The 16,633-nt window shown below is 37.8% G+C and overlaps 1 protein-coding gene across 1 annotated transcript; it reads right to left on the bottom strand.

Moving 5' to 3' along the window:
* Window positions 1-11,871: 11,871 nt before the first annotated feature.
* Window positions 11,872-13,898, bottom strand: LOC131428375 (uncharacterized). Its single transcript, XM_058592289.1, has 2 exons — window positions 13,790-13,898; window positions 11,872-13,716 (listed from the first exon to the last, which is right to left on the bottom strand). The coding sequence occupies exon 2, from the start codon at window positions 13,354-13,356 to the stop codon at window positions 11,872-11,874; it is 1,485 nt and encodes a 494-aa protein (XP_058448272.1). The 5' UTR covers window positions 13,357-13,716; window positions 13,790-13,898.
* Window positions 13,899-16,633: the final 2,735 nt, after the last annotated feature.

Genomic DNA, 16,633 nt, shown 5'->3' on the forward strand with positions numbered 1-16,633 from the left:
ACATATACACAGTAGAGTGTATGCACTCTCATGTCATTTACAGCAGGGAACACGATTTGATTTTCCGCAGACAATCACATTCCGGTTAGTAATGGCGGTAACGGTGCATCTATACTGAAGTATGATGGGAACTGAATTTAAGAACCTTACTCGGAACCTGGGATTTTATTCGGAATCTGGTTCAGAATCGAATCGATTTCAGTTTATAAATCTGTACTCGGCGGAATAGTCTATCTGTACCATATCGTTATCAGATTATCTGCTACATAACTACCAGGAAAATGTCACAAAAGTGAGCAAAAAGAGGTCCAACGACAAAATTTTCTCATGCCTATCCAAGCTTAAAACCAAAATCGGTATTTATCTGTATGATCCGTGAATTACTGGTATTTCAAGAGAACATATCTGCGGTAAAGAGTTCAAAAATCGGTATAAATTGCCGAGAAATTGATTAAAAAAATGGCAGACGGAAAGTTATTTGGATTTATGATCTGTACATAAATTGATAACTAGTACAGGGTTACGCAAAGGAACCTGACACATTTTTTTCTCCGGTAACACTGCACAGTGGTCCCAATCATGTCAAAACACGCGTTTTTTTCATTTGTGATTCAGGGGTTATATGGGAGCTTGTATGTCTTCAAAAGAATTTCTGTTTGAAATAGTTCGCTTCTTTTAATATAATCGAGGTTGTCATTGATCCACCTACAAGTGAGATAAAAAAAACATATTTTGCACACAATACGAGATAGAGCATTTATATCTTTAGAAAAATTGTAGATCATGTTCAAACAAGAAAACATGCCGAAGACATAAACACTTTAAAATGCATTGGTGTCGAGATGTGATGCACTGCTTGTTAGAGACCCCCAAAATCAAGTATTTCCATCATAACTTTTTTCAATGAATTTTTAGAATTTTCGGATGTTTTACAATTATATTTTCATTATCAAAATACATATTATTGTCACAGACTGCATATGCAAAAACTAAAAAGTTTTTGAGCAATTTAATTACAAAATACTACATATTTAAGTATCAATATCTCGAAAATGTGGAAATATGTGGAACCAATTCCAACAAAGTTTGAAAGTATGATCAAAACACTATTAGAAAAATTTGTAGTCACAATATAAATTCACTTAAATTTATGTGAAAACACACTTTTAAAAAAAGCATGTTATACCAAATGCACAAATAAAAAAACCCGTGTTCTTCTAATTTTTATTGCTGGCTAGTTTATTCTGTTTAGTACTTCGGAGTTCTTGTCAATTTACAAAATAAATGTGTCAGGTTCCTGTGTGCAACCCTGTAGGATAGTAATTGCAATACAGAGAGCATTAGAATAGTCTCGGGAAAATTTACCTCGCTTGACAGTATATCCTCACTTGTTGTTGAGGTTTGTTCTTTGACAGATGGTTTAGTTTAAGCTCTGGACCAACTCGCGAATTATTTCAACTTTTAGTTAAAATTTGATAACCGAGCAGTTAGTTCGCTAGTTATTTTCCGACACTGAAAAAAAATCTTGCAATAATAATTTTAATTTCAGATCTTTAGTAAAAATTTTTCCTGTGTAATTAGTTTTTATACTTTTAGTAAAAAAATACCCTGATAGAAAGTTCCAATACATTGTCAAACGGCGTAAGTTTTTTGCGAAGTGATTCTTACGTTTTCTGTATTTCAAAGAATTATTTGATATTATTTCATTTTCAGTGCAAATTAACTTTCCATCCGGCATACTTTGAAATAGGCCAAAGTGTTTGGTCAACTTTACTACTCGACAGAAAATAACTGCTCGACTGTCAAATTTTAACTAAAAGTTCAAATAACTTACAAGATGGTCCACGGCCTCAATGTCGACAGGGTCGCTTACCGCAAACTACGCTTATTTGACTCACAATTATTAGTGATTTTCTTTAAAAAAAAATCAGCAACTTCGGCATTTGCTGTTGATAAATCAATTGTTTTTCTTGAAAGGACGAATCTTACAAAAATCCAACCATTTTACTTAGAAATTTTTATTCTAAATGATTCTCAATCTGGCAAACTGTTATTATAAAGGGCTAAACTGGCATTTACATTTGTTTTCGTAAGTTCTGCCCTTCATGTTCCATACTGGCGTTTTTATTCGTAATTTTACTGGAAATAATTAATGAGACAATTATATTATCCTAAGATTTGTCTTAATATCGGAAACGATACAATTTCACTACAAATGCACGAGAGCGTAACTTCATTATTCACACAAAGAGCGTAGAAGTAAATAAATCGAAAAAAAAAGGCGGGTGGGTAATGTCAGAGACATAACTGGATGTCGTGAATACGAAAACAACTGACATGTTCCTTAACACTTCCGAATATCAATTAGTTGATTTATGCAAGCAATTTCCTTTTTCACATTTTTCGCAAAAAAAGAAGGCTACACTTGATCTCGATTACTGTTAATTTCACACAGCGAAAAGTGCACAAATCTAACCAAACTGTTCTAGATTTGCACTAAACTGAGGATAATTACCTTCGATTTGCGAACAACAAATCCTAATAGTTCTTTAGAAAACTTTTAGAGCCTTTAGAACGGCTGATTTTGTGTAATGCTCTCCACCGTTGTTTTTTCACCAATGCTAATGACTGGCAGCTGTGACGTAATCGCTCTTGTCGAAAGCGAAACTAGTTGTGCAGACGACACAAAACACATCTGCTCGCAGTGGCGATAGAATCCAAACTGATTCAATTTTTGTTGAGAGGTTTGTTTTTACCTGATTTCGTTTGTAGTTTTTTCACTAATGGGCGGTCCTAACGGCTATAAAAATAGCCGCATACAGAATTTTAATGTCGATTATTTCATTTCGGATTTGCATAATTTATTGAAATCAACTATCAATATGCTGTAGGGATTCGTTTCTAGCATTCAGAAGGACCAAATTGAGGAACTCACTACGATATTCACCACTTTTCGGAACATTTTTCTCGAACGATTTGTTGTACAGCAGCAGATATTTTGTTCTCTTCCTCAGAACGCGTTCTGATTGGCTGGTGTTGACATGGGTCAAATGAGACAGGTTTTTCAATAGTGTACTATTGGAATACTTCAATGCTTTTGCTATACACGTTTAAGTTGAAAAATTTCGATTCTATTGGTAGTTAGATTATATAAATCCTTTCACAGATCATTGAGCTATGAGCTTTAAAAATACGAGAAAAGCAAACGCGCCTTATGAATTATCCTCTTTGATACTCGTTTATACCAAACATTTCAGAAAAATTTAATTTTGAATTATTTGAGATTATGTCACACACCTGAAAATTTGATCATAACATTGTGATCATATTCCCGATGGCATGTAGCAAAAATTATGTTGATTCGTTAGATACAACAAGAGATATTCACGATCAAAAACTTATCACTCTCTCAGAGGGTAAATTTTGAAAAGGCACCCCATAGTAAAGTAAGTCGTATTTACGACAAAAGAGCGAAATTCTAATTTTGTTGGTTTTCATACGTTTCAAGGATTAATCAACAACTCATCGACTCATCAAAAATTGATCTGATAATTTCTAAATAGGAATTGAAATCAAAGTCGAAGCATTCGTCGGTGTTTTTCTGTCAAATGGAGCTTTGCCCTCCTTTAAAAAACCGCCGAAATGTCTTTGCTTTCGGCATTCTTGTCCAAAATGATGACGCCATCTTTTGTGTAACGCGTGAAACTTACTTCTCTATCCAAGAAATGAAACTGGGATAAACTAACTATTCAAAATGAGCGAATCTTAAAACTTTTGTGATTTTTTATTGTGTTAGATACAAACAATGCCCGATGGTCTCGAAGCACAGATCACAATTATGTTGTGTGTTTAAAGCGAGATATCAGAATTCCAGTTTTGAATCAATAAAAAGTCAAATCTATGGTGAGACATGTTCAAGGTCTGCTCCACACGATCCCTCGATATATAAAATTCCAGTAGCCGATCATGTGATAATTAATTTACAACATCGCTACCGAAATATTAAATCGAAATTAAAGTCATTAGCACGTTTAGGAAATCCAATCTCACTTCCATTTCAGGTTTCACTGGGTTGGGCAACGGTTCGCGTAATACACAACATTACACGAAAACAGTAGGCTTTGCTTTATCGACGACATCTCATCCGTAATTTTGGCAACAATTCAAAACATTCCATTAGCTTTACATTGAATTGACAGGTCGTTTGTTCGTTTGGAACTGGGAGCTGTCATTCCAAACGAACAGCTGTCGCCACTCTGATTATAGTAACTCTAGCCTATACATGGATCGTGATTGGTTTTTGTTTGTCCGGTGCTAGCTAAACAATGGAATATTAAAAAAAGTGCAGCAACATAAATTGTTCATGTGGGCTAATTCAGCTGTCACGTCCAACACTGGCCTAGATTTAGGGCCCTATTTGTCTGTATCGAAATCGACCGTGATGGTTGCTGTTGTTGTGGTTGTGATTAGTTTCATAAACCAAGATTTTAGTGATGTTTGTTTAGAGGGGTTTTTAAATTTGTTGGAACAATGGTATGAATTATTTCATTCAGTGATCATATTCTCAAATTTCTCAAGTTCTAGTTATTTACGTATTGGAGGATTTCTAGTGTTTACCATCAATTATAGCTTTTTTCTTCGAACATCTCCAGGGTCATCCAGCCCGATTAACGACTGTTTATATTAAATATCACATCAATCACGTGTCCCTTGATTGCTGTAATTACAAACGGGCGTGGCAAGGTGTAAATGTCATCTGTCAGCATGCAATCAAAACAAACAGGTTCCACATCATCTTTCCAATCCACAACTAGTTTCTCTTCTCTTAACAAGATGCGGTCTGACGGGCCTTGAAAGGTCCATTCCTGGCTGAGCAGGAAACCACAGAGTAATGATTTATTGTCAATTGTTCTATTAGCCGTCTCCATACTTTGTACCGGACATTGTCCGGGAATATAAAGACAAAAAAATCGATCGATTTCGAGCTGGTAGTAGTGATCTGCTCCGATCGATTGCCTATTTATTTCCCGGGGTGGTGACTCCAAAGTCTGTTATTGCATAAAAAAAAACCGTGCAGTCGAAGTTCTTCGGATTGCATGGAGCGTGATTTGCTTCGATGTCGGATACTTTCTCCTGTCAGATCTCTGGCCGAATCGAGGACCGAGGAAGGCACGCATTCACAGACCAAACTGTTGCACAATTGTGAGGTTATGTAACGATGCACGGTTACTGCTCGTACACGGGAATCCGGTTGTAGCTGAAAACGGCTCTAAGAAAGGTTTGAGAAATTGCTGGGTTTGAAAAGTTGTAGCATTTCTCTTTTCTATGAAATGTTTGATGCATTGGTTGTTTTTAATATTACATTTATAGATGAACCCTTACTTGAATTGACGATCGGCCAGTTGTATTTATTTGTTACAGTTTCCATTGTTCGGTGTGCAGCTGTGCAGTATCACGTTTGTGGCGACAATGTGAAGAACCAATAAATCCACGATCGAAAAATATCCCCAGTCGAGCCATACTGGCTCGGCTAGTTTTTGCACCACCCGGTCACGGTGAGAATGAAGCCATAGTTGTCAGTTTGAAAATTCCAGTGATTGTTTTACTGAGTGCATTTTTTTCACTCCAATTAAATGCCGTTGTGTCACATGTGCTGTTCGAACAAGACACGCCAATTATCGAAGGAGTTTAGCTGTCATGTCATGTCGCATTGCTTAAATCAAAGCCGCATGACGCATATGTCGATATTGGCGGAGTTCAGCTGTGTGGGAACTCCTATTAGTCATCACGGCACGATTCGAACAATTTGGGAAGGTTGTGAAAAGAAACCAGTTCCAAAGCCGAGTCAGATCTAGATTTTAGAAAAGACCTTGAATCATTGGTGCTAATCTGATCGATAAAAACAAAGAAAAACATTTATATCAGCAGTGGCAGCACTTCATGGTAGTCAGACCTTGATGGTCACACTGAATAAACATTTTGCACTACATTCCATTCTACAAATGACCTGAAGTAGGTGCTTATGGCGTCACCTCAGGTCAACCAGCGAACGCGCGGCGATAATCTCTCAGTGGACTCGCAGAACGGACGAATCTAGGGCAGTATCGTGTTTGAATTATGTGTTTGTATATTAATGTGAGATTTGGAAACTAGACGGGCATTTGAATTGCAATTTGGGACACTCGTTGCGTGAGATGGCAAAGAAGGTCGGTTGGTTTTCAAATCGACTCGGTAAACGTGTCTCTATGATAGCTCATATTTATAGAAGTCTATTGAAAACCAAGACTGTTAACGCATGGTTTGCTATGACTAATGTCATTATGTTTATTATTTCACTTATCAATTGGGTTTTTCACCGTCACTGCTAACCTCAATCGGATGAACACATTTTGACAATTCAGGGATACTGTTTGTAAACAGACTTTTTTGTTTGTTTGTCTGTTGACAAACGGATGAGAACGTTCACGGTCCATATCGCCTAAATAGAGTTTCAAAACATTTGTTAACGATTCGTTTCAGAGATTTATTAAATAAAAGTGGCTAGTTTTGAAGTGTAAAGATGATTGTTTGAGATGTGTTCCTCGATTTGATCTAAACTTGTTTGTAAACAGTACCGCTGAACTGTCAAGGATGAATTCTTGTTCATTTGTGACGTTACGATAAAAAATCTAATGATGTGAAACTACTACATGGTATTGAATATTAGTTGAATTCAAACAATTTGTTTGCAAGTACACACAAAATTATTATTACCGAGTTTCAGTGACATTTTGCTGCAGTTTGTTGGAGGCTGAAATTTCAGCGAATACACTGTTAGCTGTTAGCTGGCGTTTCAGTAAGGGACCGTTCGTAGACCACTTAGATCAAAATCTGTTTTTAAACCCCCCTCCCCCCTCGTAGACTTTTCAATTAATCCCCCCCTCTCCTGAAAAATCTACGTAGACATTTTTTGTCACAAAACAATTCTTTTAATCATTTTTCAGTGAATGGTTACTAAGTCTTCAATCACTGATAGATTTTTATAGTTCACATTCTGTAATAAGATTAAATAAAATCTGATTCAGTACCGTTGTTATAAAGTCTTAGTTATTCAAGATATTCAAGAGGTAAAGATATACAATAAATCTCAAACAGCTTCTCTGGATGAACGATGAGAAAGCAAATGTGATTAAAATTACATATTATGTTTGTTTGTTGGTTCGATTTCAACCTCTGGGATGTATTTTTAGGCAAATGTTTACTTTCGCAATTTCAATCATTTTGATTTTTCAAATCCGTTCGTGGTTGGAAGAAACCACACTGACAACTACTTCACGTCAGAACAAAAATATGAATAACTTTTTAGACTTCCTCGCAATTTGGTATTTTCTACTTGTCATAGAACTACGGAGTATCTCATTTGATAATCACCTTCACAGTACAGATTACAGTCGACGATGTTTTTAGTCAGTCTGTCAAAGTTATTCGACGTGACAAATTGCAATTCTGCTCTCAAGCATCATGCATTTGGTTGAATACGCAATTTCAACAATCTTTTTGATCAATCGAATGAAACGCGCGGCCGGCTGATTAAAGTAAGTAAATTGCTTGAAAATTTAAAAAAACAATATGAGACTACGTAGACTTTAGGCAAAACCCCCCCTCCCCCCTCGTAGACAAACGTAGACTTTTGTAGACGATTGAAAAGCTAGCTTTTGATTGACATTTAGATTATCCAATATGGATAATTATCAATGAATACGCTGGAATTGTTGCTAAGCTCCTAAGAAATGAAAGATGCAGATACACTGGGGACTCTTTTTACACGGATTTCCGAAGTTACGCGGTTTTTTTAAGCGCATTTCCGAAGTCACGCGTTTTTTACGCGGATTACCGAAGCTAGGCGGTTTTTTACGCGAATTTCCGAAGTTACGGGGTTGTTTTTTGCGCGGATTTCCGAAGTTACGCGGCTTTTTTTACGCGGTACGTATCCCCCGCGTAAAAAGAGACATCAGTGTAAAATTTTAGTTATATTGCGTGATGAAACGTGGGGGGGGGGCTCATTGCTGATGTTGAAGGTAGAAATTGGTCCAAAACAATCATATTCTGGCTTAAAATCTACATAAATGAAATTAAAAAATCTACTAACTGTTTTGTTATTTTAAACATGCTCCTTCTATCTGCGTGTACGTCGAAAAAATCTGTACACCGGGTACACCGCTTGTTCGGAATTCCTGATTTCTCGCAAAAACGGTTTGTGGCAATCTGTGTTAGGCTTTATGACAGCTCATTTACAACCACAACTGCAAATGAGATTGGTTTGTTCTCACAACGACCAAGGGGTCAAGTCCGGGGAGTAAGGTGGGTAAAGGCTGCATCTCAAATGTTGTTTCTGCCGCTTTCACTGTATGTGCATTCTGATTGTTTTTCGAGCAATGATGGATTCGATTTTTACAATTACTGTCGGTAGTGATTAATCACTCTTATTCTGAATAACAACTCATTCATTGTTCAATTGATTCAACTGATTTGAGAATGTTGTAGTGCAAGACATCTTTATTATCCCTCCAAATGCACAGCATCGTTTTTTTTTTCAGACGCGATTTCGTTTTGCAGTTAATGGTCAATGGTCAACTCATGATTTTCTATGGATTGGATTTCCAAAATAAATCCATTACTCTTCTCTTCCGCTACGATCCGATGCAGAAAACTTCTTGTTTCATACATAGAAAGTAAAATTTACTCATTGTTTTTTCACTTCTTCTGCCCTCTATCATTCAGCTCATGCATGAGGAACTCATTTTCTACCACCTGAATCTTTCCTATGACGTGAAGGGAATCAGAAATAGTCTAGATACTAACGTTTATCCTTTCAGACTTTTTTTTTAGTTAACTGGATATTGTCTTCGATCAACAATCCTTACAATTCTGTATCTCCAGATTTTTGGGTTGATTGGTGCAATCTTTGTCTTTCACTTTTAAAATGTTTAAAACAATCTTATCAAGTATTGACCGATATAGCGTGTTCTTTGTATGTTGCAACAAGAATTCAGCAGCACTTATTTTTCAAAACAAAGTAATGAGTCAACACTTCCCGCATTGCCGTTAGTTTAATTCAAGATGCACTTTTTTTACTCATTTAATCGTGCATTATTAGTCACCTTAAAACTAATTACAGGTACTTAATTAGGCTCCAGCCATTAGGGCATCTTTGGCGTAGTGATAAGATTCCGAATCAGACTAGATTAGCGAGGGAGCGTCATTGCTGTTGTCAGCCGTCAGAGCGACTGACTGTTCCCTGTCGCAAATTCCTTTTAATTTGCCTTAAGACTTTACGATTAAAGTTTTCGGATATCCGGGGAGAAGCAAGTAGGGCATAAGAGCGGAAGTACGCTTTTATGCTGGCTACGGTTCTCCAGCGGACTGTACCTGTGAAGGGAAAGGAAGAAATATTTGTTGAAGTAAATTATACTTATACAATTCTCTTCTTAGAGAGAATTACTTCCTGGGCGATGATGCTTCCTTCTAGGGGAGGATGACTTCTTCTGGTGGGGGGCTCGTCCGGGAATTTTCTTTCTAGTGATGAATGCGAACGACCGTTTTCTCTGGTAACTGATGACTGATTTATTTTTTAATTTTCTTAAACTATATATACATGAATCTTATGGTAAAATATTAAAGATGTTGCACGACATGCAGTGCAACATTTATTACTATCTCCCTTTCTCCTTAGATGCTGACGTTACCATTCGTCAGCACGGGTAAATAATTCCTATCTACCTCACTACTACATAGAATTTGGTATTCAATGTTGCGCTTGCATTTCGCGCTATCCTTCTCTATTCCCTATCACGTACCGACGCTTTCAAAACTTGTTGGTTTTTGTCAGCACGGGTAATCAATTCATATTTCTACCAGACTCAAACATGACCGTCGCCAGACTACCTTTCCTTCTTTTATTGCAGTCCTTTCGGGAATTACGTATTAAATTATTTTATTACCGCAACCTTCCGAGAGCTGATTTGACGATATTCATTTAATGTTCCTTTTCGGGCAATTGTTTATGTTTGTCCCTTCGCATTTCGTCATGGTCTTTGCTAATTAATTTTACTATTGCCATCGGCACCAGATTACCTGGCGTCTCGACCCAACTTAAGCTTCCTTTGCTATTTGAATTAGCGCTTATTGATGCACATGGGATGCGAGAATTGATGGAAAATTAATAGCTCTCACGACTGCGCCGGAAACGCCTTATCGGTTCAAATCGCTTCTCGATCATAGTGCTCCTTTAAGCACGTTGTTTTTGTGGTTGATAATTAAATTTAATAATGCCAGTGCAACTGACGCAAGCTCTACGCTCGACATTCCCGGCCCCGTAAATCTTCTAGAAGGTTTACCCTATTTGATAATCGAGCGATTGTCATGAATGAATGATCGTGAATTAATGATAAAATTTGCGTTCGTCCTCTCTGTTAAGTTTATTATTCCTATAAATAATTGCAAAGACCTAATTTTATAACGAACTTTCAGCCGTATTTCGCGGAAGTGGAAACAAACACTCCGCCGGTCTTCTGGAATTTCGTGTTGTATTACATTTTTTAATACGTAAATAGATAACTATTACCACGTACATAATACCTATCAATCCTACACCCATTATTACATATTCAAATATGGGTTCACCTACATCTTGTTTCTTATCATCATTTGTTAATATTGTAAAAATTTTGTTATTAAATGGATTTGCAGGCTTATTTAATTTCGGTAATTCAGTTTTATTCTGCTCTAAATTGAAATCTATTTGAATTCTTTCTTTAAAATATAAGTTTGTTTTCCTTTCTTCCCTATTCACAAATCCATATATAACACTTTTATTACTTTGAATTTTACAATCAAAATCTAACCTAACTACGGCCTCTTTATAGGGTGGCGATATTATTGTATGCTGGCAGTGGATTACGATGCTCGTCGTGTCGCTGGCGTAGTAGAGTACCTGGTTCTCATCCGTGAGTGAAATCATCTCGACGTATGGTTGGTGCATATTGTCCCGGCCTTCCTAAAATCGCATGGAAGGGGGTTAATAGCTCATCATTCACATCCTTTAAAGCTCTATGTATCAAAGGACGTGAATTAACAAACCACTCCGCTTGAATAAAGGCTGATCGCAGCACTTCACTCGTAGGTGTCCTTTTAGACATATCGTCTATCATGACACTAAGCGCCTTCTTTATTATTCCTATTAACCTCTCCCATACGCCTCCAAAATGTGGAGCCGCTGGAGGGTTAAACACCCATGAAATTTCTAACTCTGCGGCTTCTCCTTGTCTCATTCTTGTGTCGAGTTCTTGTAGGAGGCGTTTCAACTCTCTTTCGGCTCCAACAAAATTAGTTCCGTTGTCGCTGTAAAGCTGAGTTACTTTACCTCTGCGACACTGAAAATTCCTAAAGCATACGAAAAAGGCATCGGTACTCAAATTTTCTGCCATTTCGATATGTATCCACGTGTAACTAAACAAGTGAAAATAACTCCCCTTTTTGACATTTCTATCTTTTGAACATAGAAAGGTCTAAAATAATTCATTCCATTATACTAAAATGGAAACGCGTTTACTGCAGTCCCTACACGTGAGAGAAGAGCTATCATGACTCTAATCTTGGTGTTAATAAAGGGATATAATTTTGTTTTAACTAATAATTTTTTGGGCGTATAGTACTTTAACATCCTTCTTTCTTCTAAATAATGAATGTCTTACCTTAACATGATTTTTATTTCCCTTTAAAATTCTTCTATTTCAACATTTGTGAACATTAATTTTTTTTTTTTTGTCTTTCGTCCAAGCAGGATCGAAGTTATGTTTGGAAGTAATAAAATTGATATTTTCCATTCAAATATTAGTCTCTGCATACTTTTCTCCAATCCAATCTCCCTGATACTTTGTGCCGTTTTTTTTTTTGGAAAATATTTTCCAATTCAGTCCAATCATTAACGAGCGAATTCTTCAATCGAACATTTTTCCACAGTCGAAGGTGGTTCGCTACCTGGTTCCTCATTCGACACACAAAGGTAACTTGGGAACCAGTTCTTATTCCTCTTGATTCAGGAGGGGTTTGCGAATTCGAGCGCAATGAAGGAGTTATACCTGATGGACTTACTGATGCACATACCAACGACACACATGGCGGTGTACTTGTTTCTTTGAGCATTTTAGTCTTTGGGATTCGTTTACCCAAATTGTATCCAGAAAGTGGTTCTGGTATAGGTCGTCGAGGCGTTAATCCATATGATCTGGCACTTCGTATAATTTCTTCATCTGATGATCCACCCACGGAATCTTTCTTAAACGTAAAATTATCCGACGTTAACCCCCCGTGTAGTGGCATGATGATATAATTATTTGTATCTTTACTATTGCCATCCAAATTTGCATAATAAACCAATTCCCTTTTCCATTCATATGCAAAGGGTACACTGAAGGCTTCATCGAGAGCATTGACAGGAGCGGTGACTTTTCGCTTAGTCACCATGGTAGACATAGCTAAAACTTTAGCGCTATTGTCAAATGCATTCCCAGGTGCTGGTGCCATACCAACAACAGATTCCATTTTGTTCTGTTCGTCGGTAGATCCTAATGTGGCACTTCTCACCGAGGCAACCACATTTTCCCCAAATGCTTCCGTAGACGACCAAAGATTTGCTTCCAGTTCTTGGACTTTTTCAGAATTTGTGAAATCGGAAATCGTACTTGAGGATCTTGGAGAACTTAACATTCCGTTCTCGCTACCAGCGGAGTCCTCATCGAATCCGGCAAAATCATTTTCATTACTATCATATTCTAACTCTTCAGAATCGCTTGTGTTCTCCTCTGAGCCAGTGGTTATTGTAATTCCAGTTGTTCCACCAGTCGTACTTGGCTGCAGCATATCATATCGGTGCAGCTTTGGTTGCTGCTCCATTCCTCTGGCATTACCGATAATCTTAGGCAAGGTTTCATAATAACTTTTCCATTCAATCGAGTTTCCTGAATTTACTGACATTGCGTCTTCTTTCATGTTCGTATTCTGAATGGAAGTCACGAGGGATAACATGGTCCTCTCGTGTATTCTCATCAGCTCAATAATTGCCCTGCTGCTGCCATTTTTTGCTTGGAGTGCCATATTTGTCACTTCCAAGTCCTTCGTCATTGCAGCGTATTCTTTTTTACGCTGCTGGCATTTCATACAGTACCAGTCCTCTGATCTTGGTGGCCGTTTATCAAGATTCACACAAGATAAATGGAACCACCTATCGCACTCATCGCAAGTTATCATTTCGACCATTGCACGATCTTTCTTCGTGCAAAGGCGACAATGACCATTTGGATTAGCCACAAACTCCATTTTAGTACAGAGAATTGCTATGTTAATCTATTTAGAAAGTTCCCGAAACTCAAATTATCTACTGCTAATGGCAATGATAATATTTTTTTTTTCAACAAATATTCTCCAAAATAGTTTAAAGCAACTATTCCAGAGTCTTTTGATAAAGCTTAAGCAAGTTAAAAGAATTTGCGATACGCTCCTCTCTGGAGCCACCAAAATGTCAGCCGTCAGAGCGACTGACTGTTCCCTGTCGCAAATTCCTTTTAATTTGCCTTAAGACTTTACGATTAAAGTTTTCGGATATCCGGGGAGAAGCAAGTAGGGCATAAGAGCGGAAGTACGCTTTTATGCTGGCTACGGTTCTCCAGCGGACTGTACCTGTGAAGGGAAAGGAAGAAATATTTGTTGAAGTAAATTATACTTATACAATTCTCTTCTTAGAGAGAATTACTTCCTGGGCGATGATGCTTCCTTCTAGGGGAGGATGACTTCTTCTGGTGGGGGGCTCGTCCGGGAATTTTCTTTCTAGTGATGAATGCGAACGACCGTTTTCTCTGGTAACTGATGACTGATTTATTTTTTAATTTTCTTAAACTATATATACATGAATCTTATGGTAAAATATTAAAGATGTTGCACGACATGCAGTGCAACATTTATTACTATCTCCCTTTCTCCTTAGATGCTGACGTTACCATTCGTCAGCACGGGTAAATAATTCCTATCTACCTCACTACTACATAGAATTTGGTATTCAATGTTGCGCTTGCATTTCGCGCTATCCTTCTCTATTCCCTATCACGTACCGACGCTTTCAAAACTTGTTGGTTTTTGTCAGCACGGGTAATCAATTCATATTTCTACCAGACTCAAACATGACCGTCGCCAGACTACCTTTCCTTCTTTTATTGCAGTCCTTTCGGGAATTACGTATTAAATTATTTTATTACCGCAACCTTCCGAGAGCTGATTTGACGATATTCATTTAATGTTCCTTTTCGGGCAATTGTTTATGTTTGTCCCTTCGCATTTCGTCATGGTCTTTGCTAATTAATTTTACTATTGCCATCGGCACCAGATTACCTGGCGTCTCGACCCAACTTAAGCTTCCTTTGCTATTTGAATTAGCGCTTATTGATGCACATGGGATGCGAGAATTGATGGAAAATTAATAGCTCTCACGACTGCGCCGGAAACGCCTTATCGGTTCAAATCGCTTCTCGATCATAGTGCTCCTTTAAGCACGTTGTTTTTGTGGTTGATAATTAAATTTAATAATGCCAGTGCAACTGACGCAAGCTCTACGCTCGACAGCTGTATAGATATGGTAACAATCGCTTCTTTAAGAATTCTCGATTTCCGACCACAGCTTCATATTGCCTGCCAAAGCAAATACTTTTTTGAGAAAACTTGACCTTTTTCTTCGTCCTGAAATGCTCTTCTACGTCGTTCCATTGCATTACAGTATAAAGAGACATTCCGGTAAACTGCTTAAAGCCTTCCAACACGTAAGTTTCATCGTCCATTATCACGCAGAAAAACTTCATCAAATAATCGCGATACAACTTGTGAGTCCGAGTTTTTTTAATTACGGTCCGGTGCAGTTTTCACCTGGAACGACTTCATACCTTGCCAGTGATTGAAAGTAAAGGCTGTCCCGGAAAGTATGGACGCACTTTGATCTCGCTATAAATAATTCACAAGTGTTAGATATTCAAATTTTATTCGATATACTGATAATATTAGACTACAACAACAGAATATTGTTCTCAACATTTGCTACTTAACCATTGTAGACTAGCTGGCGCACCTTCTTGCGAACGTTCCTCATTAAATTTTGTACAGACTTCTTGGCGACAAGTTTTGACACCTTTTTCCAATCTTTTTCGAACTGTTGAATGGTTTCGGCTGCCGAGACATGTTTCCTAAGATTAATACCCAAAATTCCTCAATTGGTCGAAGTTGTGGGCAATTTGGTGGATTCATGTCTTTTGGGACGAAAGTAACATTTTTGGTAGTATACTATTCTACCGTTGATTTCGAGTAGTGGCAAGAAGCAAGATCTAGCCAGAAGACAGCAGGATGCTTGTGGCTTCGAATCATGGGTAGAAGTCGTTTTTGTAAACATTCCTTGATGTATATTTCGCTGTTCATTGAAGTAGTGGTGATGAAGAGGTATCGAAATCTTACCGCAGCAACAAATTGCTTGTCAGACCATAGCTTTCTTATCAAATTTTTCGACTTCAACCGATGTCTCAGACTGATTTAACACTTGCCCTTCTCGCACCGTATAATATTGTGGTCCCGACAAGGAGTTGTAATCGAGTTTCACGTAGGTTTCGTCGTCCATGATTATGCAGTTCAAATTTCCAGCAAGAATCGTATTGTACAGCCTTTGAACCCTCGGCCTGATCGATGCTTCTTGTTTCGGGCTACGTTTTGGTTGTTTCTGCTTCTTATAGGTTCGAAGATTCAAACGTTGTTCAGCACGAGGAACATTTGACTTCGAAGTGCCCACTTTTTTTACCACTTCCCGAACTAAAACCTCCTTCTTTTGCTCGAACGCCTTCAGTATACGTTTATCCAACTCAGGGTTAGCAGGACCTTTTTTTTCGACCCGTTTTCGGTTTATCCTCAAAGGTGTTATCCTCACCGAACTTTCTGATTGCATTTCGCACGGCTTTTTCACTTACTCCTTCCATTTTTGCTATCTTTCTCAGTGACCATTTGTACACAACGTCGACGTTGTTCTGCTGAAAGTCCACGCATTTCGAAACAAACTAAAGGAAACGAATAAACAATTGCACAAGTGGTTAGAGAAGAGTGTAAACAACAGGACGCAGCCATAAAAATTGACAGATTCTGAACCATTGCAAAATGGCAGCGGTTTTTGGTTCCGTCCATACTTTCTGAGACAGTTTTTATGCACAAAAGTTGGATACATTTCTGATTTTCTAGCCACAATACGTACCGAAAGATCTAGTCTCTTCTACAGTATTTGCTTCACCTTCGCGTCCTGTCGGTGGTTCATGAAATCCGTTTTTGTCCCGGTACCAGCCTTCCTGATTGTTGTCCAACGTGTATCGAAAGATCAAAGCACGAGTTTTCTCGCAAGTTTGACAGAACTGGATTTTAATTGCTACTACACACAATTGTTTTTCGTACTCGCTCTCCTTTCGAAGCTATTTTCGATCTAAAATACGGAGAACGTAAAAACAAGTTCGAGAAAAACTTATTGCGTTTGATAAGGTATTCTAACTTTTCGGGGTGTTTTCATTTACTGTAATTTTTGCTA

The sequence above is a fragment of the Malaya genurostris genome, chromosome 1, assembly GCF_030247185.1.
Source record: "Malaya genurostris strain Urasoe2022 chromosome 1, Malgen_1.1, whole genome shotgun sequence".
NCBI lineage: Eukaryota > Metazoa > Arthropoda > Insecta > Diptera > Culicidae > Malaya > Malaya genurostris.

Bases quoted from the DNA above. Each gene is read 5' to 3' on its own strand.
- LOC131428375 (XM_058592289.1), bottom strand. From the start codon at position 13,356: ATGGAGTTTGTGGCTAATCCAAATGGTCATTGTCGCCTTTGCACGAAG.